Source organism: Chiloscyllium plagiosum, unplaced genomic scaffold (genome assembly GCF_037043375.1).
Source record: "Chiloscyllium plagiosum isolate Xiang-an unplaced genomic scaffold, Cpla_swu_hap1 HiC_scaffold_7, whole genome shotgun sequence".
Taxonomy (NCBI): Eukaryota; Metazoa; Chordata; class Chondrichthyes; order Orectolobiformes; family Hemiscylliidae; genus Chiloscyllium; species Chiloscyllium plagiosum.
This window is the reverse complement of record NW_028270145.1, coordinates 113688836-113714898: the sequence shown is the minus strand read 5'-3', so window position 1 is coordinate 113714898 and position 26063 is coordinate 113688836. Positions and strand designations below refer to the sequence as shown.

The window sequence follows — 26063 nt, the reverse complement described above, 5'->3', positions numbered from 1 at the left end:
GTTTGTCATATACATGAATGAATTGGTGGAGATTGTTGGTGGTCTGATTAGTAAGTTTGCAGATGACCCAAAGTTTGTGGTAGCTGCAAATAACAAAGGGGATTGTCAGGTGATACAACAGGATATAGATAGACTGGAGATTTGGCTGGATACATGGCGGTGGAATTTAATCTGGACAAAAACAAGGTGATGCATTTTGGAAGATCGAATGCAGGATGGAAGCATATAGCAAATGGCAGAACTCTTAGAGCCATTAACATAGACGGATCTAGGCATACAGATCCAGTTCCCTGAGAGTTGGTCAAGAAGGCGTATGGCATGCTTGCCTTCATTGGTCAGGGCACAGAGTATAAAATTTGGCCAATCATGTTGCGGCTGTATAGAACTTTAATTAGGCCATATTTGGAATATTGCGCATAATTCTGGTCACCACACGACCAGAACATTGTGAGGGTACAGAGAAGGTTTACTAGGATGATGCCTTGTTTGGAGGGTATTAGCTATGAGGAACATTTGGTCAAATTTGGCTTGTTCTAACATGAATGTTGCAGGCTGAGGGGCAACCTGGTAGAAGTTTACAAAACTTGAGATTCAATGCATAGTTGAATCTTTTCTCTATGGTAGAAATGTCAATTATTAGAGTATGGAGTTTTAAGGTAAAAGGGAGAAAGCTTACAGGAGATGTGAAGGCAGGTTCTTTACACAGAGGGTGGAAAGTACTTGGGAATGCATTGCCAGAGGAGAATCAGGTACCACAGTGATGTTTAAGTGATATCTTGACAGATACATAAATAGGCAGGGAATAGAGGGATAGGGATGTAGTAGAGGCTAAAGGGTTTTAGCTCAGAAAGGTACCATGTGTTGCAGGCTTGATAGGCTGAAGGGCCTGTTACTGTGCTATATAGTTCTTTGTTCTAACACCCCTTCTCAAAGAGAGTCAGAGAGATGTATAGCATGACAACAGATCCTTCGGTCAAACTCGTTCATGCCAACCAGATATCCCAACCCAATCTAGTCCTGCTTGCCAACACCCAGCCCATATCCTTCCAAACCCTTCCTACACACAGACACACCTAAATGCCTTTTAAATGATGCAATTGTACTAGCCTCCACCACTTCCTCTGGCAAATCAATCCATACACATACCACTCTCTGTGTGAAAAATTGCCCCTTAGGTCCCTTATATATCTTTCCCCTCTCACCCTGAACCTATGCCCTCGAGTTCTGGACTCCCCAACCCCAGGGAAAAGACTTTTTCTATTTATCCTTTCTATGCCACTCATGATTTTATAAACCTCTAGAAGGTTACCCCTCAGTCTCCGAACCTCCAGGGAAAACAGCCCCAGCCTATTCAACCTCTCCCTATAGCTCAAATCCTCCAAACCTGGCAACATCCTTGTAAATCTTTTCTGAACTCCTGCAAGCTTCATAACATCCTACCAATAGGAAGGAAACCAGAATTGCACGCAATATTCCAACAGTCACCCAATTAATGTCCCGTACAGCTGCAACATGATCTTCCAACTCCTGTACTCAATATCTGACCAATAAAGAAAAGCATACTAAATGCCATCTTCACTATCCTATCTACCTGCAACTCTACCTTCAAAGAGCTATGAACCTGCACGACAAGGTCTCTTTGTTCAGCAACACTCCCTGGGACCTTACCATTAAATGTACAAGTACTGTTCTGATTTGCCTTCCCAAAATGCAGCACCTCGCATTTATCTGAATTAAACTCCTTCTGCCATTCCTCAGCCCATCAGCCCATCTGATCAAGATCCTGTTGCAATCTGAGGTAACCTTCTTTGCTGTCCACTACACCTCCAATTTTGGTCACATCTGCAAACATACTAACAGTACCTCTTATGCTCACATCCAAATCATTTATATAAATGATGAAAAGTAGTGGACTTGGCACCACTCCACTGGTCACAGGCCTCCAGTCTGAAAAACAACCCTCCACTACCTTCCTCTGTCTTCTACCTTCTAGCCAGTTCTGTATCCAAATGGCTAGTTCTCCTTGCATTCCGTGAAATCTAACCTTGCTAACCAATCTCCCATGGGGAACCTTGTCGAACGCCTTACTTAAATCCATATATATCATGTCTACAGCTCTGCCCTCATTAATCCTCTTTGTTGCTTCTTCAAAAAACTCAGTCAAGTTTGTGAGACATGATTTCCCATGCACAAAGCCATGCTGACTATCCCTAATCAGTTCTTGCCTTTCCAAATACATGTACATCCTGTCCCTCAGGATTCCCTCCAACAACCTGCCCACCACTGACGTCAAGCTCACTGGTCTATAGTTCCCTGGCTTGTCCTTACCACCTTTCTTAAATAGTGGCACCGCATTAGCCAACGTCCAGTCTTCCGGCACCTTACTTGTGACTATCGACGATACAAGTATCTCAGCAAGGGGCCCAGCAATCACTTCCCTTGCTTCCCACAGAGTTCTAGGGTACACCTGATCAGATCCTGGGATTTTATCCACTTTTATATATTTCAAGACATCAAGCACTTCCTCCTCTGTAATATGGACATTTTGCAAGATGTCACCATCTATTTCCCTCCAGTCCATATCTTCTATATTCTTTTCCACAGTAAATACTGATGCAAAATACTCATTTAATGTCTCCCCATCTCCTGCAGCTCCACACAAAGGCCACCTTGCTGATCTTTGAGGGGCCCTATTCTCTCCCTAGTTACCCTTTCGTCCTTAATGTCTATGTTTGGAAAGTTAAAATCCCCTACCATAACCACCCTATTATTCTTACAGGTAACTGAAATGCCCTTGCAAATTTGTTTCACAATTTCCCTCTGACTACTGGGGGGCTATAATATAATCCCAAAAAGGTGATCATCCCTTTCTTATTTATCAGTTCCAACCAATAGCTTCCCTGGATGTATTGCCGGGAATATTCTCCCTCAGTGCAGCTGTAATGCTATCTCTTATTAAAAGCACCACACCCTCTCCTCTCTTGCCTCCCTGTTTGTCCTCCCTGTAGCATTTGTATCCTGGAAGATTAAGCTGCCAGTCCTGCCCATCCTTGAGCCATGTTTCTGTAATTGCTATGATTCCCCAGTCCCATGTTCCTAATCATGCTCTGAATTCATCTGCCTTCCCTGTTCGGCCCCTTGCATTGAAATAAATTTCACAGCAGAGAGTGGCGCGAGCTGGGCGGAAGTGAGGTTGGAGCGCAGAGCTGGTCGGGAAGGTAAGTGATTGATATTTGAGTGGGTGTGTTCTAAACCCCAGGCCCTACATAGTAGGGACCCCCTCCCATCCTCCTCCTCTAACCTAACTTTAAAGTCCACAGGTAAGCTACTCAGTGTTCTTGTTTTGGAGACGAAGTGTAGAGTAATGGCAGCGCAGGCAGTGGAATGTTCCTCCTGCAGGATGTTTGAGGTAGGGGTGACCACCGATATTCCTGCCGACTTCGTCTGCAGGAAATGCAGTCAGATCCTGCTCCTCACAGAACGAGTTAGGGAACTGGAACTGGAGTTGGATGAACTGAGGATTATTCGAGAGGCTGAGAGGGTGATAGATAGAAGCTACAGGGACATAGTTACGCCAGAGAACAGAGGTAGCTGGGTAACTGTTAGAGGTGGGAAGGGGAGGAAGCAGGCAGTGCAGGGATCCCCTGTGGTCGTTCCCCTCAACAATAAGTATACCGCTTTGGATACTGTTGGGGGGGACAGCCTAGCAGGGGTAAGCTGCAGTGACCGGGTCTGTGGCCCGAGGTCTGGCTCTGAGGCTCAGAAGACAAAGCGGGAGAGGAGGAGAGCGCTAGTTATAGAAGACTCTTTAGTTAGAGGGATGGACAGGCGGTTCTGTGGACATGGGCGAGACTCTCGGATGGTTTGTTGCCTCCCAGGTGCCAGGGTCCGAGACGTCTCGGACCGTGTCTTCAGAATCCTTAAGGGGAGGGTGTGCAGCCAGAAGTCGTGGTGCACGTTGGCACCAACGACATAGGTAGGCAGAGGGGTGGTGAGGTCATTTAATAGCTCAGGGAGTTAGGCTGGAAGCTAAAAGCTAGGACGGACAGAGTCGTCATCTCTGGGTTGTTGCCGGTGCCACGTGACAGTGAGGCAAGGAATAGGGAGAGAGTGCAGTTGAACACGTGGCTGCAAGGATGGCGTAGGAGGGAGGGCTTCAGGTATTTGGACAATTGGACTGCATTCTGGGGAAGGTGGGACCTGTTCAAGCAGGACGGGTTGCACCTGAACCAGAAGGGCACCAATATCCTGGGGGGTAGGTTTGCTAGCACTCTTCGGGGGGGTTTAAACTAATTTGGCAGGGGGACTTGTAGTCCAGCAAGTAGGCTAGCTGTTTTTCAGGATGTCCAAGAATGTAGGGAGGCTGTGGAGAAGGTAGCACTGACAGGGAATACTTGCGGACACATAGATGGGTTCAAGTGCGTATACTTCAACGCAAGGAGTATCAGAAATAAGGTGGGTGAACTTAAGGGGTGGATCGGTACCTGGGACTACGATGTTGTGGCCATCACGGAAACGTGGATAGAAGAGGGACAGGAATGGTTGTTGGAGGTTCCTGGTTACAGATGTTTCAGTAAGATTAGGGAGGGTGGTAAAAAAGGAGGGGGTGTGGTGTTGCTAATTAGAAATGGTATAATGGCTGCAGAAAGGCAGTTCGAGGGGGATCTGCCTTTGGAGGTAGTATGGGCTGAAGTCAGAAACAGGAAAGGTGCAGTCACCTTGTTGGGTGTTTACTATAGGCCCCCCAATAGCAGCAGAGATGTGGAGAAACAGATTGGGAAACAGATTTTGGAAATGCGCAGAAGCCACAGGGGAGTAGTCATGGGCGATTTCAACTTCCCAAATATTGATTGGAAGCTCTTTAGATCAAGTAGATTGGATGGGGCAGTGTTTGTGCAGTGTGTCCAGGAAGCTTTTCTAACTCAGTATGTAGATTGTCCGACCAGAGGGGAGGCCATATTGGATTTGGTACTTGGTAACGAACCGGGACAAGTGATGGGCTTGTTAGTGGGTGAACATTTTGGTGATGGTGACCACAATTCTGTGACTTTCACCTTGGTTATGGAGAGAGATAGGTGCGTACAACAGGGTAGGTTGTACAATTGGGGGAAGGGTAAATACGATGCTGTAAGACAGGATCTGAGGAGCATAAGTTGGGAGCATAGGCTGTCAGGGAAGGATGTCGTGGAAATGTGGAACTTTTTCAAGGAACAGATATGACGTGTCCTTTATATGTATGCACCTGTCAGGCAGGAAAGAGATGGTCATGTGAGGGAACCTTGGTTGACGAGGGAGGTTGAATGTCTTGTAAAGAGGAAGAAGGAGGCTTACATAAGGTTGAGGAAACAGGGTTCAGATAGAGCAATGGAGGGATACAGGATAGCCAGAAGGGACCTGAAGAAAGGGATTAGGAGAACTAAGAGAAGGCATGAAAAATCTTTGCGGATAGGATCAAGGATTACCCCAAGGCATTTTATGCGTATGTAAGAAACATGAGAATGACGAGAACGAGGGTAGGTCCGATCAAGGACAGTAGTGGGAGACTGTGTATTGAGTCGGAAGAGATAGGAGAGGTCTTGAATGAGTACGTTTCTTCAGTATTTACGAACGAGAGGGACCGTATTGTTGAAGAGGAGAGTGTGAATCGGACTGGTAAGCTAGAGGAAATACTTGTTAGGAAGGAAGATGTGTTGGACATTTTGAACAACTTGCGGATAGACAAGTCTCTCGGGCCTGACGGGATATATCCTAGGATTATGTGGGAAACAAGAGAGGAAATTGCAGTACCGTTGGCAATGATCTTTTCGTCTTCACTGTCAACAGGGGTGGTACCAGGGGACTGGAGAGTGGCGAATGTTGTGCCCCTGTTCAAAAAAGGGAATAGGGATAACCCCGGGAATTACAGGCCAGTTAGTCTTACTTCAGTGGTAGGCAAAATAATGGAAAGGGTACTGAGGGATAGGATTTATGAGTATCTGGAAAGACACTGCTTGATTAGGGACAGCCAGCACGGATTTGTGAAGGGTAGGTCTTGCCTTACAAGTCTTATTGAATTCTTTGAGGAGGTGACTAAGCATGTGGACGAGGGTAGAGCAGTGGATGTAGTATACATGGATTTTAGTAAGGCATTTGATAAGGTTCCCCATGGTAGGCTTATGCGGAAAGTCAGGAGGCATGGGATAGAGGGAAATTTGGCCAATTGGATAGAAAACTGGCTAACCGGTCGAAGTCAGAGAGTGGTGGTAGATGGTAAATATTCAGCCTGGAGCCCAGTTACAAGTGGAGTTCCGCAGGGATCAGTTCTGGGTCCTCTGCTGTTTGTAATTTTTATTAATGACTTGGATGAGGGAGTCGAAGGGTGGGTCAGTAAATTTGCAGATGATACGAAGATTGGTGGAGTTGTGGATAGTGAGGAGGGCTGTTGTCGGCTGCAAAGGGACTTAGATATGATGCAGAGCTGGGCTGAGGAGTGGCAGATGGAGTTCAACCCTGCCAAGTGTGAGGTTGTCCATTTTGGAAAGACAAGTAAGAATGTGGAATACAGGGTTAACGGTAGGGTTCTTAGTAAGGTGGAGGAACAGAGGGATCTTGGGGTCCAAGTTCATACATCTTTGAAAGTTGCCACTCAGGTGGATAGATCTTGTAAGAAGGCCTATGGTGTATTGGCGTTCATTAGCAGAGGGACTGAATTCAAGAGTCGTGAAGTGATGTTGCAGCTGTACAGGACTTTGGTTAGGCCACATTTGGAGTACTGTGTGCAGTTCTGGAAGCCTCACTTTAGGAAAGATGTGGAAGCTTTGGAGAGGGTGCAGAGAAGATTTACCAGGATGTTGCCTGGAATGGAGAATAGGTCGTACAAGGATAGGTTGAGAGTGCTAGGCCTTTTCTCGTTGGAACGGCGAAGGATGAGGGGTGACTTGATAGAGGTTTATAAGATGATCAGAGGAATAGATAGAGTAGACAGTCAGAAACTTTTTCCCCGGGTACAAGAGAGTGTTACAAGGGGACATAAATTTAAGGTGAAGGGTGGAAGGTATAGGGGAGATGTCAGGGGTGGGTTCTTTACCCAGAGAGTGGTGGGGGCATGGAATGCGCTGCCTGTGGGAGTGGCAGAGTCAGAATCATTGGTGACCTTTAAGCGGCAATTGGATAGGTACATGGATGGGTGCTTAAGCTAGGACAAATGTTCGGCACAACATCGTGGGCCGAAGGGCCTGTTCTGAGCTGTATTGTTCTATGTTCTAAATGCAATTTAATTTATCAGTCCTACCTTGTTCTCACTTCTTTTCTCAACTGTACCAGTCTCAGATTGATCTCTTTCCCCACTATCTCCCTGGGTCCCAACTCACCACCTCACCAGTTTAAATCCTCCTGAGCAGCTCTAGCAAATTTCCCTGCCAGTAAATTAGCCCCCTTTCAATTCAGGTGCAATTCGTCCTTCTTGCACAGGTCACTTCTACCCCAGAAGAGATTCCAATGACTCAAAAATGCGAATCCTTCTCCCATACACCAGCTCCTCAGCCATGCATTCATCTGCTCTATCCTCTTATTCCTACCCTCACTAGCTTGTAGCACCGGGAGTAATCTGGATATTACCACTCTTGAGGACCTCCTTTTTAAATTCCTGCCTAACTCTCTATATTCTCCCTTCAGAATCTCATTCTTTTCCCTTCCCACGTCATTGGTTCCAATGTGTACAGTGACCTCCTGCTGGGCTCTCTACCCATTGAGAACATTCTGCACCCTCTCTGAGACATCCTTGATCCTGGCACCAGGGAGGCAACATACTTTTCTGATTTTCGCTGCTCGCCACAGAAACGTCTGTCTATACCTCTGACTAGAGAGTCCCCGAACACAATTGAACTCTTGGAACCCGACATACCCGTCATTGCATTAGAACCAATCTTGATACCAGAAACTTGGCCGTTTGTGCGACATTCCCTTGAGAATCCATCACCCCCTACATTTTTCAAAACAGCATACTTATTTGAAATGGGGATAGCCACAGAAGACTCCTGCACTACCTCTCTTAACTTCCCTGGAGTTAACCCATCTATGTGACTGTATCTGCGACTTTTCTCCCTTCCTATAACTGCCACCTATCACACCCCCTTGCTCTTGTAAATTCTTCACTGCCTGTAACTGTCGTTCCAACCGATCCATTCGATCTGATAGGATTCGCAACTAACGGCATTTATTGTAGATATAATCCTCAGTAACACGTCATCTTGAAAATAATGGCAGCAGACACTTTTCAGTAAACTAGAAACAAAAACAGAAGTTGCTAGAAAAGCTCAGCAGGAGTCTGGCAGCATCTGAAGACCTGAAGAGAAATTGGAGTTAACATTTTAGGTCCGTGACACTTCCTCAGAACTGAAGAAGGGTCACCAGACCCAAAACATCAACTCTGAACAGATATTACCAGACCTGCTGAACTTTTCCAGCAACTTCTGTTTTTGTTTCTGAAATTTATAAACTCCGTTTGGGTCTGCTGTAAAATACTGATATCAAACAGAACATAGAGATTTTCTGGACTCAAACACTGGTTGACACTAAAATGAGAAACATACTAAAGCTTCAAAGGAAGATTGTGAATTCTAATCAAACACATTTCCAGAGCTTCAGATCATGAACACAAGGCCAAATTGTGGCAATTACCAAACACCTCCAGCTTGCCCGAGGTTTTGCATTCACCCGCGTCACAGGAATAAGTTCCAGAATCTTGAACTCCACACTTCCCCAACTGAGCAATCCGCTTCCTCCCCATTGAGTAAATCCGGACGTTTTTATTGGGTTTCATTTCCAAGTCGTCCTGTTCAGGTAAAGTACAATGAATAACGAGAGAGGTAGCACAACGAGGTTAGATACAGAGTAAAGTTCCTCTAAAACTGTCCCCATCAAACACTCCCAGGACAGAAACAATATGGGGTTGGTCACAGAGTAAAGCTTCCTCTGCATTGTCCCCATCAAACAGTCTAGTAATCAGGAATGTCATTAAATCTTAACCATCTTCTGATTTGGCAAAGAGAATCTATCAGTTCAAAGGTAGTTAGGGATGACCAATTAATGTTGGCCTTGGCAGTGATGTCCACATCCTACACAGAATAAACATGATTATGGGATTTGCTGAGGTTTAGTGTCCAGAAGTGAACACTGTCAATTACTTGGGAATCTGACTAAAGCAAGATACACCAAGTCTTATGCTCTGTAAGTTAAGCATGTAGTTGTTGGTTATTGGCCAGAGATAGAGGGTGTTTGGCATCCCTGGCCTCGTAACCCAGCTCATACCTTCAGGAAAGGCTGACAGAAACACATCAAACAAATGTGGTTCACTTAACAATGCCTAATATCATTGGGTGAGCCAGTGAATCCACTGAATGTTCACTCCCTCCTTTATTTTGTTGTTGTGTCGCCATAGTCTTACCAGACCAAGGGGTTGCTCTCTCATTACAGAGAAGTGACTGGTGGTGATTAGCCTAAAGGCTACCAGACCTCAGGTGAGGGAAGAAGTTGAGAAGGACAGTCCTTCATGGTTACCTCAAACCAGTGATGGGAATTGAACTCATCCTGTTGGCATCACACTGCTTTGTAAATCAATGAACCAGCTAACTGAGCCTACTTACCTTATACCAGATGACCTCTACATTGGGCCGGGACAGCTCACACTCCAAGGTGATGGCAGTAGATTCTGGAACCCGCAGATCTTTTAGCTCCTTCAGGAATGTGACTGGGGGTTCTGAAATAGTACAGCCACAAGACTGGGTAAGAGAACAACATGGCAGGTGACAACAGCTGATCAGGAAGGACGAACAGCCTGAGACAATCCAAACACTTCCCACACAATTCCTACTCCGGTCTGTCCCAATCCAGGATTCTTTACAGCAGATTGTAAGGTGTCTACTCACTGAGAAAATATACCTCTCATCACCCAAATCTCTCAAACACAGAGATACACATAGATGGAGACACACATGCTCACACAGGCGCACACAGATACAAGCACACCCTCATGTAGATGCCCACCCTTTTACTCACACACACTGACACAGAGACACAGATATACATATGTGCATACACACAAACTCATCTGCACACATACTCATGATCAGAAACATAGACACATTCACGCAGAAACATATCTTCTGGTGTACAAGAGCACTGTATCCAGAGAGTCATACGGCATGGAAACAGACTTTTGGTCCAACTCGTCCGTGATGACCATATTTCCAAACTAAACTAGCCCCACTTGCCTGTGTTCGGCCCATATCCGACCAAACCTTCCGATTCATGTACATATCCAAATGCCTTTTAAACATTGTAATTGTACCTGCATTCACCATTTCCTCTGACAGTTCATTCCACATACTAACCACTCTCTATGTAAAAAAAGAAGTTGCCCCTCATGTCTTTAAAATCTTTCTCCTCTCGCCTTAAAAATATGCCCTCTAGTTTGGAACTTGCCCATCTTAGGGAAAATACCTTTGCTATTCACCTTAACTATGCTCCCCTATGATTTTATAAACCTCAACCTCCAATGCTCTAGTGAAATAAGTCCCAACCTGTAGTTATAACTCAAAACCTCAGGTCCTGGCACCATCCTGGTAATTTTCTTCCTGAACCTTCTCTAGTTTAATAATATCCTTTGTCTGACAGGGTGCCCAGAAATGCACACAATAAGCCAGAAGAGGCCTCATCAATGTCCTGTACAACCTCAACATGATATTACTTATTCTTGTAAAACCCCAGGTTAAAGATCTGGAGACATGGGTTTGAATCCTGCCATGGTAGGTGGTGAAATATGAATTTAACAAAAAGTTGGAGTTGAAAAGCTGCTCCAACAGCACCCAGTTACAATTGTCAATTGTTGCAACAATCTACCTGGCCACTAATGTCCGGTTAGGGAAGGAAATTTCCTGACTCTTACAGTCTGACGTACACATGAATCCAGGCAGCATCAGGAGGTGGAGAATTCAACATTTTGGGTATCACTCTTCTTCAGGACTGGGGGTGGGTGTAAGGGGCGCTGCAGATAAAGAGGCTGGGGCAGGGTGGTGAGGTGGGGATAGGTGACCTGGTTGGTTGATGGAAGGGCTGAATCTGGTAGATGACTGAGAGGAATGGAAGGGAGGGGGAGGGGGTGGGAAGGGGGTCAGGGGATGGGAAGGTAGGTTATTTGAAATTGGAGAACTCAATGTTGATTCCTCTGGGTTGTAGGCTGCCTAAGTGGAATAAGGTCATACCCTCAACCTGTCTCCACTTATCTCCACCTCACCTCCTTGCCCCTCCCAGCCCCTTTATCTGCAGTGCCCCTTACACCTATCCCCAGTGCTGAAGAAGGGTTATACCCAAAACATTGACTTCTTCCCCACCTCCTGATGCTGCCTGACTTGCTGTGTTCTCCCAGCCTCTTGCTTGCCTACCTTGAATTCCAGCATCTGCAGTTTTTTTTTCTCTCTACATGGGACTCCACAGACACAGCAAGATGGTTGACTTTTAACCGCCTCTAAACTGGTTGAGCAAGTCACTGAAGGACAATTAGGATGGAAAATAAATGTTGGCACAGGCGGTGATACTCATACCTTTGAATGAATTGAAAAAAAAATTATCTGCGGAGCGAATTCCACATTCTCTCTTTGCAAAGATGTTTCTCCCAAAAACCTGACTGGGTTTCTTAGAAAGGTATTGATGTTAATGTCCCCTTGTTGTGATCCCTCCCCCAAGTGGAAACGTCTCTCTCGATTCCTAGCCTACGCAACACGTTCATTGTGTCACCCCTCAGCCTCTCTCTTCGAGGGAAAAGACACCCAGCCTGTTCAGCCTCTCCCAGTTGATACAATCTTGGTGCTCGCATCATTTTCTAAATCATTTTGGCCCCTTGTCCAAAGCACCCAAATCCTTTTTGCAAAACAGAGTCCAGAATAATGCACAGAACTGAAAACATGGCCAAAGCAAGTTTCAAATAATATTGCAACCGCAATTTCTATTTCTTGGGAAAACAACTGTCACCCGAGAGAAGAATAGGCAAAGTGGAAATTTAACACAGGTTATTTAAAACAAAGGGTTTACATCAATCAATAAACTCTTTCTAATTGAAAACCGCTACAACCCCTCATATCCCTGTCACCTCCTCCAGTCCTTACACACCTTCCTATTTCTGCAACTTCCTCAAGCCCTGACAAGCTTCCCTATCACTGTAAGCTCATCCATTCCCTATAATTCTTGTCTCTGTAACCTCCTCCAGCTTCAACATCCCTCCTTATTTAAAAGGTCCTCCAGTCCTACACATTTCCCTATCTCTACAACCTCCTCCAGCCCTTACAACGCTCGCTATAATTTGCTCTAGCCCCTACATTCTTATTTCTGTAACCTTATTACACCCTCCTCTATCTGTGTAACCTCATCCAGTCCCTACATCCCTCCCCATCTCTGTATCCTCCTCTAGTCCCTACGTCATTCCTTAATTCTCATCTCTTCGAGCCCCTATTCCCCTCCCCATCTCTGTATCCTCCTGTGGTCCCTACATCATTCCTTAATTCTCATCTCTTCGAGCCCCTATTCCCCTCCCTATCTCGATATGCTCCCCTAGTGCTTGCATCCCTCCCTAACGCTGCAACCTCTTCCAGCCCCTACATCCCTCACTACCCCAAAACCTCTTCCAGCCCCTACAAGTCTTACTATCTGTAACCACATTGAGTCCCTACTCCTTCCCCATCTCCGTAATTTCTGCCAATCCAAAACCAGTCCAGGAACAGAGGGCATTATCTCAGAATAAGTGGTCACTCATTTAAGATAGAGACATGAATGTCCTTCCTCAGAAAGTAGTGGATTATGGAATTCTTTATCTCAGAGGGCTGCCAAAGCTGGGATATTATATATATTCATGGCTAATATAGACAGATTTTTAATTAGTAAGGGAATCTCAGGTTCTGGGGAAAAGGCAGGAAAGTGAAATTGATGATTATCAGATCAGCCATGATCTCATTGAATTGTGGAATTGATGGGCTGAATAGCCTACTTCTGATGTGGTGTGGCTGTGAACCTGACTCAGGTGATGCGTGGACATGGCCAATGCGGGGGCCTAGAGGTGGTTGGTGATGAGGGCTAGGAGCAGGTTGTGGGAATCTGACCTCTGACTGTTATCCGTGAGGTGCTGCGGACATTGTCGGCCTGAAATGTGACAGTGCCTGAGTCCTCGAGTGTCAGTGCGGACAGTGTGAGGCTATGGACTTTTCCTGTGCAGCTGATCCGCCGGTTGTTGTTGGGCTTCACTCGTATTCCATCCTTGATCCACATGCCATCAACGTCCACGTGGGATAATTCCACCTGGAAGGTGACTGCTTCCTTCTCAAAGATCTCCATGTCCTCCAGAGGCTTCCTCACTGATATCCTTCGAGCTGCAATCACAGGAACAGAGTCAGGGTTATTTTAACTGTTTCAGCCAAATACAGCATTGCAGTACCAGTTTCGCACTCCCATTCTACTGTCACCTCCTTTCCTGCAAATATGATAAAGTTGATTGAGGGAAAAGTGGTTGATGTTGTCTACATGGACTTCAGTAAAGCCTTTGACAAGGTCCTTCTTGGCAGACTGATACAAAAGGTGAAGTCACATGGTATCGGGGTGAACTGGCAAGATGGATACAGAACTGGCTTAATCATAGAAGATGGAGGGTAATGGTGGAAGGATACTTTTCATAATGGAGGTTTGTGACTAGTGATGTTCCACAGGGATCAGTGCTGGGACCACTGCTGTTTCTTGTCTACATAAATGATTTGGAGGAAATGTAACTGGTCTAATCAGTAAGTTTGTGGATGATACAAAGATTGGAGTTGTGGATAATGAGGAGGATTGTCAGAGGCTACAGCAGGATATTGATCAGTTGGAGGCATGGACAGAACAATGTTTAATCCTGGACAAGTGTGAGGTGATGCATTTTGGACAGTTAAGTACAGGTGGAAATTATGCAGTGAATGGCAGAAACCTTAGGAGTATTTATATTTGGAGGGATCCTGGTATGTCGGTTCACAGATCACTGAATGCAGCAGTGCAGGCAGATAAGGGAGCAAAAAAGGCCCATGACAAGAAGGGTTTATGCCGGAAATGTCGATTCTCCTGCTGCTTGAATGCTACCTGACCTGCTGCTTTTCACCTCTTCCCACCCTACCTCCTGCAAAAATGCCATCCCCTATTCCCAATTCCTCTGCCTCCACCGTATCTGCTCCCAGGAGGACCAGTTCCACCACAGAACACACCAGATGGCCTCCTTCTTTAGAGACCGCAATTTCCCTTCCCACGTGGTTAAAGATGCCCTCCAACGCATCTCCGTCCACATCCTGCACCTCCGCCCTCAGACCCCATCCCTCCAGCCGTAACAAGAACAGAACGCCCCTGGTGCTCACCTTCCACCCTACCAACCTTCGCAGAAACCAAATCATCCGCCGACATTTCCGCCACCTCCAAATAGACCCCATCACCTGGGATATATTTCCCTCCCCACCCCTTTCCGCCTTGCGCAAACACCATTCCCTCCGTGACTACCTAGTCAGGTCCACGCCCCCCTACAACCCACCCTCCCATCCTGGCACCTTCCCCAGCCACCGCAGGAATTGCAAAACCTACGCCCACACCTCCTCCCTCACCTCCATCCAAGGCCCTAAAGGAGCCTTCCACATCCAAAGTTTTACCTGCACATCCACCAATATCATTTATTGTATCCGTTGCTCCCGATGCGGTCTCCTCTACATTGGGGAGACTGGACGCCTCCTAGCAGAGCGCTTTAGGGAACATCTCCGGGAATCCCACACCACCCTGTGGCCCAACATTTCAACTCTCCCTCCCACTCTGCCGAGGACATGGTGGTCCTGGGCCTCCTTCACCGCCGCTCCCTCACCACCAGATGCCTGGAGGAAGAACGCCTCATCTTCTGCCTCAGAACACTTCAACCCCAGGGCATCAATGTGGACTTCAACAGTTTCCTCATTTCCCCTTCCCCCACCTCACCCTAGTTCCAAACTTCCTGCTCAGCACTGTCCCCATGACTTGTCCTACCTGCCTATCTTCTTTTCCACCTATCCACTCCACCCTCCACCCCCCCAACCTATCACCTTCATCCCCTCCCCCACTCACCTATTGTACTCTATGCTACTTTGGGCGGCACGGTGGCACAGTGGTTAGCACTGCTGCCTCGCAGCGCCAGAGACCCGGGTTCGATTCCCGCCTCAGGCGACTGACTGTGTGGAGTTTGCACATTCTCCCCGTGTCTGCGTGGGTTTCCTCCGGGTGCTCCGGTTTCCTCCCACACTCCAAAGATGTGCAAGTCAGGTGAATTGGCCATGCTAAATTGCCCGTAGTGTTAGGTAAAGGGGTAAATGTAGGGGTATGGGTGGGTTGCGCTTCGGCGGGTCGGTGTGGACTTGTTGGGCCGAAGGGCCTGTTTCCACACTGTAAGTAATCTAATCTAATCTACTTTCTCCCCACCCCCACCCTCCTCTCACTTATCTCTCCACCCTTCAGGCTCTCTGTCTGTATTCCTGATGAAGGGTTTTTGCCCGAAACATCGATTTTACTGCTTCTCGGATGTTGCCTGAACTGCTGTGCTCTTCCAGCACCACTAATCCAGAATCTGGTTTCCAGCATCTGCAGTCATTGTTTATACACTGCTGCTTTTCCAGCACTTCACTCTCAACTATGACATGCTTGCCTTCATTGAAAAGGGCATTGAGTATAAGGATAGCTAAATTATGCTGTGGATTTATAGAACTTTAGTTAGGCCACACTTGGAATGTTGCGCACAATTCTGGGCACCATACAGCAAATCGGCTGTGGATGCTTTGGAGAGCGTACAGAAAAGATTTTGCTGGGTATGGGGGATTTTAGCTATGAAGAAAGGTTGGATAAACTGGGTTTGTTTTCACTGGAAAGCAGGAGGTTGAGGGGTGACCTAAAGAAGTTTATAAGATTGTGAACAGTATGGACAGAGTAGAAAGAAGTTTTTCTCAGGGTGGAAGGGTCAATTACTGGGGGATACAGATGTGCGAGGCACAAAGGGTGGTGAATGCCTGGAACGTGCTGCCAGAGGAGGTGGTGGAAGCAGACACAATAGCAGCATTCAAGAAGCACCCGGATGAATAGGAAGTTAAAAATCACACAACACAAGATTATAGTCCAACAGGTTTATTTGGAGGCACTAGCTTTTGGAGTGCTGCTCCTTCATCAGGTGGTTGTGGAGTATATCATCGTAAGACATAGAATTTATAGCATAAGTTTACAATGTGATGTAACTGAAATTATATATTAAAAATGACCTGGATTGTTTCTTAAGTCTCTCATCTTTTAGAATGACCATGTTGGTTTCAGTTCTTTCATATGTAAATCACAAAACTTTTTTAAAAGTTACATTCTCAAGTGTCACTTCAGCCCAGATAATGCATTGAAGGTGTGAGCTGCCCTGTGTGAGACTGTCTGTGCCCCAATGGTCAGACTGATTCTCGTCTAAAAAACAGATTTACAGAATCATACATGGATTCATGCAGTTTTTGAGCAAAGTAAAATGTAATTTTGCAAGTACAAATTCACCCCACAAATTTGTATGTGTGTGTGAGAGTGAGAGAGAGAGAGTGTATAGGGGTATAAGTCTGTGAGAGGTGTGTGTGAGAGCATGGGGGTGTATGTGTGAGCATATGAGAGAAGGTCTGCGTGAGTGTCTGGGTCTGTAGGAGAATGTGTGTGTGTGTCTGTGTGTGTGTAGGAGTGTCTGTGTGTGTATAGTGCAATGGGGTCACCTGTAGTGTGACATGAACCCAAGGTCCCAGTTGAGGCCATCCCCATGGTTACTGAACTTGGCTAAAGCCCTTCATGTCATAGGCCTTTTTTGCTACCTTATCTACCTGCACTGCTGCATTCAGTGATCTGTGAACCTTATACACCAAGATCCCTCCAAATATCAATACTGCTCAGGGTTCTGCCATTCACTGTATAATTTCTCCCTGTACTTAACTTTCCAAAATGCATCACCTCACATTTGTCCAGGATTAAACATTTTTCTGCCTCCAACTGATCTATATCATGCTGTATCCTTTGACAATCCTCTTCACTATCCACAACTGTCTGCGCAGTCTTGGAAAGCCAAAGGGGCAGTTTCTGTGCTGTACTGTTCTTTGTTCCTTGTTCCTTTGAATTCATCTCGCCGTCAAGGTATCACTCTCAACAAAGACCAGTTTTAATCATCACCCAAACCCACAGAAACACCCATACATGGGGTTAGACATAGAGTAAAGCTCCTCTACACAGTTCCCATCAAACGCTCCCACAACAAGGACAGCACAGGGTTAGATATAGAATAAAGGTCCCCAAAGATTCCCAGGACAGGAACAGGACGGAGTTAGGCAGGAAGCGAAGCTTCTGCTAGTCTTTCAAACTGAAGTTGAACCTTCCTCTACTCTTTTAAACCAAAGATTATGCTCCATCTAGACTTCGAAACTGAAGGTAAAGTACCCTCTGCATTGTTTCCAAAGACAGGGACAGCATAGGGTTAGATACAGAATACAGCTTACTCTACACTGTTTCCATCAAACGCTCCAACAACAGGATCTGCACAGGGGTAGACACAGATTAAAACTCCCTCCTTTGTTTTGTGCTTTTCTTAAACCAGGTCTATACTTACGTTCAATGATGAGTTTGGCCTGTGTTCTGTCATGCAGGGTCTCACAGCGGTAATTCCCTCGGTCAGAGAACACAGTGTCACATATGATTAGCCGCCTGGTCCTGCCGTCTTGCTGCAGAATGAACTTTGGACTGGACTGGATAACCACTCCCTGCTTCATCCACTGGACCTCGGCTGACTCATTGCTTACCTCTACTTCAAAAGTAGCATCTTGCCGCTCTTCTGTTACCACGCTCACCAGCTTCCTGGTGAACACAACCTGGGTCTCTGCAGGAATAGTAAAAACGGAGTATACATCATCCTCCTCCTATTGTTTCAACTGCAAGCTTCCACTCTATGTCTGCACTCATTCTGTGTATCCATAGGACAGTTAACAGTTGGATCATCCTGTTCTTAGACCATAAGACTGTAACAAATAGAAACAGGAATAGGCCGCTTCAGCATTCAATAGGATCATGGCTGATTTGACATTCCTCATGTCCAATTTCCTGCCCTTTTCCCCATAACCTTCAATTCACTACTGATCAGGAATCTATTTCAGCCTTAAATATGCACAAAAACTCTGCCCCACAGCTATGTGGCAAGGAGTTCTAGAGACTCTCAATCTTTTGAAAGAACAAATTCCTCCTCATTTCAGCCTTGTGTTAGGCTTGATCAAACTAACACAAAGTACTGGAGAAACTGAGCAGGTCTGGCAGTGACTGTGGAAACAGAAATAGTGTTAATGTTTTGAATCCACCACACACCAATGAAGAACCCTACCAGACTTGAAACATAACTCTGTTCATCTCTCCACAGATGCTGCTGAACCTGCTGAGTTTCTCTAGCATTTTGTCCTTATTTCACGTCTCCAACATCTGCAGTATTTTGATTTTATCTACCTGTCAAATGTTGCTATTCCTACGTTTTCATTGTATACATGAACAGATGAACATCAAGAATAGAAGTAGGTCATTCAGCTTTTGACTGTGTTCCACTGTTCATTAAAATCGTGGCTTATTGGTTAACTCTACTGCTATGGACCAGACCAGACCCTGTCAAAATGTAGTAAGAGGGTAATCTTAATCATAACTTTTTCTTATTATTGAAGACAGATGTGAAGTACGTGTCGCAAATGTAATGCAACTGGTCAAATTACTCGACGTTAAGCAGAACACAATTTATTTAAACACTATAGTTAAAATATGAACCATAAAAAGAGGTATTAAGAATAACTTAATTATTGGAAAACTTAACTGAATGATAGATACAGCATCAATTACTAAATAACTGTTCCAATGCAATAACCTGCATTTAATAACCTTCACGTGCATTTCCTCTAACCTGATTCACTGCATCCGTTGTTTTCCCATGTGGTCTTCTCTATATTGGAGAGATCAAGTGCAAACCCAGGGACTGGTTCAGGGTACATCAATGGCCTACATGCTCCAATCAACCCCACCTTCCAGTTGCTAGCCATTTCAACTCCCCCTCCCACTCACCAATTACATGACCTTCCTGCACCTCCTCTGTCGTCAAAATAAGGCCAGATGCAAACTGGAGGAAGAATACTTCATCTTCCACTTCAGGAGCTTACAGCCTTACGGCGTCAACATAAAATTCACCAGCTTCCAAATCTCCCCACGCCCCCCCCCCACCTCATCCCAAGTCTAGCTCTCCCTCTCCGCCCTATCCCTTGACCTGACCTAACCTGTCCATCTGCCTCCCAACTATCTGCTCCACAATTCCGATTGACCAATCTCAATTACCTCCTACCTATCCATCTATCACCACTCCACCTACCTTTCCCCCAGCCCCACCCCTCCCTCCTATTTATTTCTCAGTCCCCTTCCCCTTCCCCAATTCTGATGAAGGGTCCTGCCCAAAACATTGACTCTCCTGCTCCTCTGATGCTGCTTGACCTGCTGGGCTTTTTCCAGCTCCACATTTTATTGACTGACTTTCCAGCATCTCTAAGTCCTCACCATTTCCAATATAATAACACCCCATAAACATACCTCTCAGCAGAAAGGCAAATTCCGACACAGATTCTTATGTGCAATTCTCCAATCCAGAAGGAATAAAATCAAGAGAAATTCTAGAGAATGTAGCAGCTTGGAATCATTCTCTGAAGATTCGAAAATCTTCTGAGACCCCAAGTAGCTTCTGACAGCTGAAAAAAACCAGGTGAGAGAGAGCTGGCCATTCGCATTCAAGCTGCTTCTATTGTTCCAGCTTTTAAACAAAACCTAAAGGCTTTCTAAGTTGTTTACTTAAATCATCTTCAGCAGCTAGTTAATCTAGATTGCCTTTACAACCTCTTTCCAAAAAAACCCAGGACAAAACAACCTTTTTAAAGTAACAGCACCATCACACTACTTTCCCGTCAACCCTCCCTCTTGCTAATCAAGAATTTCTGCCTTAAAAATATTCAAGGACTCTGCTTCCATCACCTTTTCAGTAAGAGTTCTAAAAAACTCACAACCCTCTGACAGAAATAATTTAGCCTGATCTCTGTCTTCAATGGGCAACCCGTATTTTTAAACTGTGGCCCCTGCTTCTGGATTCTCCCATAAAGGAAACATCCAGTCAAGACCCCTCAAGATCCATTTTATTTCAACTAACTTGCCTCTCACTCTTCTAAACTGGAGTGGATACAAGTCTAGTCTGTCTCCATTGGACAACCCCCCATTCCAAGTATTAACTTAGTAAACTTCCTGTGAACACGTATTTCCTTCCTTAAATAATGTGACCAATACTGTACATAGTACTCCTGTGCCCTGTATAACTGAAGTATAGCCTTCCTGCTTTTATCCCCTTGTGATAAACCACAACATTCCAATAGTTTTCCTGATTATTTGCAGTATGGGACTGCAAACCTTTAGAGATTCATACACAAGAAAACCCAGATTCCTCTCCATCTCAGTGCTCTACAAACTCTTATTACTCTTCCTGCCAAAATGGACAGTTTTACACTTGCCACATTATTTGAACACTTTTCACTAAATCACACAACACTTTCAAGCAAAGATCAGTGGATTATAAACAGGGGACCTCAATTTTCTTTCTTGTCCTGAATCCACCAGGGCTACAACAGGATTGTGGGCTTCTTGAGGTCAGTAGAGGAAGATCAATCACAGGAATTGCCACTCATTTCCACTGTGGGACACCAACAACAATTCGCATTTATGTAGTACCTTGGATACAGCAAAGCATCCCAAGGCATTTCATAGATACTAAGCCAATAAAATTTGACTCCATGCCTCTTACAGATATATTACAAATAAGTGATTAATATTGTCGAAAAGGTATTGGCTCTGAAGGGGTTAATGTTCAAAGTAAATTGGCTCCATCCATTCTATTGATGTCACAGACCAATAGGAAGGAGTTCTGCTTGAGTTTTCAGAAGGATCAGTTGGATCTATACCAATTGCCTTATATGCTAACCATTATACCTGACCTAATGTATTGCACTCACTGATATTGTGCAATGAGCCTTGTTGATATTTTCCTAATCAATCTGTTCAGAGATGTTATGACACATCTCTGGAGTAGATGGGACTTGAACCTGGGCATTATGGCTCAGAGGCAGAGACAGTACCATTGCATCACAACATCCTAATCAAACTGCTCAGATATATTATATTCTGACACATCTTTGGAGCAAGTGGGATTTGAATAGAGTACCTCACGGTAACCTCAGCCGGTTCAGGAACTCATGCTATTGGCATCGCTTTATGTGACAAACCAGCTATACTACTATTGTGTTATTGAAGGATAATACCAATTCTGTAGATGCTCTACACAGTGCATAGAACATTAAAGTGCAGTATAGGCCCTATGGCTCTTGATGTTACGCCGACCTGTGAAACCAATCTGAAACCCATCTAACGTACATTATTGTATTATCAACCATATGTTTATCTAATGACCATTTGAAATTGGCAAATCTATTACTGTTGCAGGCAGGGCGTTCCAAGCCTTTACTACTCACTGAGTAAAGAACCTATCTCTGAAATCTGTCCTATATCTATCACTCCTCAATTTAAAGCTATGTCCCCTTGTGTTTGCCATCACCATCCAAGGAAAAAGGCTCTCACAGTCCACTCTAGCTAATCCTCTGATCATATTGTATGTCTCTATTAAGTCACCTCTTAACTTTCTTCTCTCTAATGAAAATAGCCTCAAGTACTTCAGCCTTTCCTCAAAAGACCTTCCCTCCATACCAGGCAACATCCTGGTGAATCTCCTCTGCACCCTTTCCACTACTTCCACATCCTGCCTAGAATGCGGCGACCAAAACTGTACACAATACTCCAAATGTGGCCGCACCAGTTTTGTACAGCTGCAACATGACCTCATGGCTCCAAAACTTTACCAATAAAAACTAATATACCATATTCCTTCTTAACAACCCGATCAACCTGGGTGACAGCTTTCAGCGATCTATGCACATGGATAGCGAGATCTCTTTGCTCATCCACACCACCAAGAATCTTACCATTAGCCCAGTACTCTGTATTCCATTACTCTTTCTAAAGTGAATCACCTTACACTTTTCTACATTAAACTCCATTTGCCACCTCTCAGCCTAGCTCTTGGAGACTTATCTATTTTCACACTTTCCAGAATTGCTAACACCTCCTCCTTATGAACCTCAATCCCATCTAGTCTAATAGCCTGTATCGCAGTATTCTCCTCGACAGCATTATCTTTTTCCTGTGTGAATACTACAGAAAAATGTTCATTTAGTGCCTCTCCTATCTCCTTGGACTCCATGCACAACTTCCCACTACTGTCCTTGACTGGCCCTAACCTTACCCTAGTCATTCTTTTATTCCTGACATACCTATAGAAAGCTTTAGGGTTTCCCTTAATCCAACCCGCCATAGGCTTTTCATGTCCCCTCCTCGCTCTTCTTAGCTCTCTCTTTAGGTCCTTCCTGGCTAACTTGTAACTCTCAAGCGCCCTACCTAAGACTTCACATCTCAACTTTACATAAGCCTCCTTCTTTCTCTTGACAACAGATTCAACTTCTTTAGTAAACCACGGTTCCCTCGCTTGACCACTTCCTCTCTGCCTGACAGGTATGTACTTATCAAGGACACGCAGTAGCTGTTCCTTGATCAAGCTCCACATTTCAATTGTGCCCATCCCTGCAGTTTCCTTCCCCAGCTTATGCATTCTAAATCTTGCCTCATCACATCATAATTGCTTTTCCCCCAGCTATAACTCTTGCTCTGCGGTAAATACCTATTCCTTTCTATCGTTAAAGTAAACATAACTGAATTGTGGTCACTGTCATCAAAGTGCTCACCTACCTCCAAATCTAACACCTGGCCTGGTTCATTATCCAGTACCAAATTCAATGTGGCCTTGCCTCTTGTTAGCCCGTCTACATACTGTGTCAGGAAACCCTCCTGTACACATTGGACAAAAATTGACCCATCTAAAATACTCGAACTATAGCATTTCTAGTCAATATGTGGAAAGTTAAAAAGCTCCATAACAACTACCCTGTTACTTTCACTCCTATCCAAAATCATCTTTGGAATCCTTTCCTCTACCTCTCTGGAACTTCTCACAGGCCTATAGGAAACTCCCAACAAGGGTGATCCTTCCTTTCCTGTTTCGTACCTCAGTAGACGAATCCCTCATTAAACATCTCTCCTTGACCAACAATGCCACACCTCCCTCTCTTTTACCGCCTTCCCTATTCTTACTGAAACATTTAAACCCCGGAACATGCAACAACTAGTGGTGTATCCTCTACCACTAATCAATAGATAAACGTTTGGTTTGTTGCCTCCCAGGTGCAAGGGTACGTGATGTCTCTGATCGTGTTTTCCGGGTCCTGGAGGGGGAGGGGGAGCAGCCCGAAGTCGTGGTCCATATTGGCACCAACGACATAGGTAGGAGGAGTGCCGAGGATGTTAGACAGGCTTTCAGGGAGCTAGGTTGGAAGCTCAGAGTTAGAACAAACAGAGTTGTTGTCTCTGGTTTGTTACCCGTGCCACGTGATAGAGATTCGAGGAATAGGGAAAGAGAACACTTAAATGCGTGGCTACAGGGATGGTGCAGGAGGGAGGGATTCCGGTTTTTGGATAACTGGGGTTCTTTCTGGGGACGGTGGGACCTCTATAAATAGGATGGTCTACACCTGAACCTGAGGGGCACCAGTATCCTTGGGGGGAGGTTTGCTAGTGCTCTTGGGGGGGGGTTTAAACTAACTCTGCAGGGGCATGGGAACCCAGATTGTAGCTTCAGGGTGCAGGGCCTGGAGTGTAGGGAGGTTAGGAACATGGCATCAATTTCAAAGGAGGGTGCCTGTAAACAGGAAAGTGGCTTGAAGTGTGTATACTTCAATGCAAGAAGTATACGAAATAAGGTAGGTGAACTTGCAGCGTGGGTTGGTACCTGGGACTTCGATGTTGTGGCTATTACGGAGACATGGCTAGAACAGGGACAGGATTGGCTGTTGCAGGTTCCAGGATTTAAATGTTTTAGTAGGGTCAGAGGTGGGGGTAAAAGAGGGGGAGGTGTGGCATTGCTTGTCAAAGGTAGTATTACAGTGGTGGAAAGGACGATGGATGAGGACTTGCCATCTGAGGTAGTTTGGGCTGAGGTTAGGAATAGGAAAGGTGAGGTCACCCTATTAGGAGTCTTTTACAGGCCTCCTAATAGTCCTAGAATCATTGAAGAAAGGATAGGGAAGGTGATTCAGGAGATGAGTGACAGTAATAGGGTGGTTGTTATGGGGGACTTTAACTTTCCTGATATTGATTGGGAAAGCTATAGCTCAAGTTCGTTAGATGGGTCAGTGTTTGTTCAATGTGTGCAGGAGAGTTTCCTGACACAATATGTAGACAGGCCAACAAGAGGTGAGGCCATACTGGATTTGGTTCTGGGTAACGAACCAGGCCAGGTGTTAGAATTAGAGGTAGGTGAGCACTTTGGGGATAGTGACCATAATTCGGTGATTTTTACACTTGTGATGGAGAGGGATAAGTGTGTACTACAGGGCAAGAGTTATAGCTGGGGTCAGGGAAATTATGATGCGGTGAGGCATGACTTAGGATGTGTGGCTTGGAAAAGTAGACTCCAAGGCAAGAGTGTAAATGATATGTGGAGCTTGTTCAAGGAGCAACTATTGAGTGTCCTTGATAATTATGTACCTGTCAGGAAGGGAGGAAAGGGTCGTGCGAGGGAGCCGTGGTTTAATAAGGAATTGGAATCCCTTGTTAAATGGAAGAGGGCGGCCTATCTCAAGATGAGACGTGAAGGTTCAATTGGGGCGATTGAGAGTTATAGGGTAGCCAGGAAGGACCTGAAGAGAGAGCTAAGAGCAGCAAGGAGGGGACATGAAAGGTCCTTAGTTGGTAGGATTAGGGAAAACCCTAAGGCTTTCTATAGGTATGTTAGGAATAAAAGAATGACTAGGGTAGGAATAGGTCCAGTCAAGGATAGTAGTGGGAAGTTGCGTGTGGAGGCGGAAGAGATTGGGGAGACACTGAATGAATACTTTTCTTCAGTATTTACTCAGGAACAGGGCATTGTCGTCGATGTGAATACTGAGTCACAAATAAGTAGAATGGATGGCTTTGAGGTATGTAGAGAAGAGGTGTTGGAAATCCTGGAAAAGGTGAAAATAGATAAGTCCCCTGGGCCTGATGGCATTTATCCTAGGATTCTCTGGGAAGCAAGGGAGGAGATTGCAGAGCCATTGGCCTTGATTTTTATGTCCTCTTTGTCTACTGGAGTAGTGCCAGAAGACTGGAGGATAGCAAATGTGGTTCCCTTGTTCAAAAAGGGGAGTAGGGATAACCCTAGTAACTATAGGCCGGTGAGTCTCACTTCTGTTGTGGGCAAAGTCTTAGAGAGAATTGTAAGGGATAGGATTTATGCACATCTGGATAGGAATAATGTGATCAAGGATAGTCAGCATGGTTTTGTGAAGGGCAGGTCGTGCCTCACAAACCTTATTGAATTCTTTGAAAAGGTGACGAAGGAGGTTGATGAGGGGAAAGCGGTAGATGTGGTATATATGGATTTTAGTAAGGCGTTTGATAAGGTTCCCCATGGTAGGCTACTGCAGAAAATACGGAGATATGGCATTGAGGGTGAGTTGGAGGTTTGGATTAGGAATTGGCTGGATGGAAGAAGACAGAGGGTAGTAGTTGATGGCAAAGTTTCTTCATGGAGTGCCGTCACTAGCGGTGTTCCGCAAGGATCTGTTTTGGGACCATTGCTGTTTGTCATTTTTATAAATGACCTGGAAGAGGGGTTAGAAGGTTGGGTGAGCAAGTTTGCGGATGATACGAAAGTCAGAGGAGTTGTTGACAGTGAGGAAGGATGTGGCAGGTTACAGCAGGATATAGAGAAGCTGCAGAGCTGGGCAGAAAGGTGGCAAATGGAATTCAAT

The 26063-nt window shown here is 45.2% G+C and overlaps 1 protein-coding gene across 18 annotated transcripts in view; it reads right to left on the bottom strand.

Annotated features, from left to right (window-relative positions):
* Positions 1-26063, bottom strand: part of obsl1a (obscurin like cytoskeletal adaptor 1a) — a 306290-nt gene that overhangs the window by 48110 nt on the left and 232117 nt on the right. For all 18 annotated transcript variants that reach the window (XM_087989381.1, XM_087989386.1, XM_087989383.1 and 15 more), the window contains 4 exons: positions 17663-17929; positions 13128-13394; positions 9624-9736; positions 8659-8812 (listed from right to left, as the gene is read on the bottom strand). In XM_087989381.1, coding sequence (XP_087845507.1) covers positions 8659-8812; positions 9624-9736; positions 13128-13394; positions 17663-17929 — 801 coding nt within the window. The remainder of the gene's footprint in view (positions 1-8658; positions 8813-9623; positions 9737-13127; positions 13395-17662; positions 17930-26063) is intronic.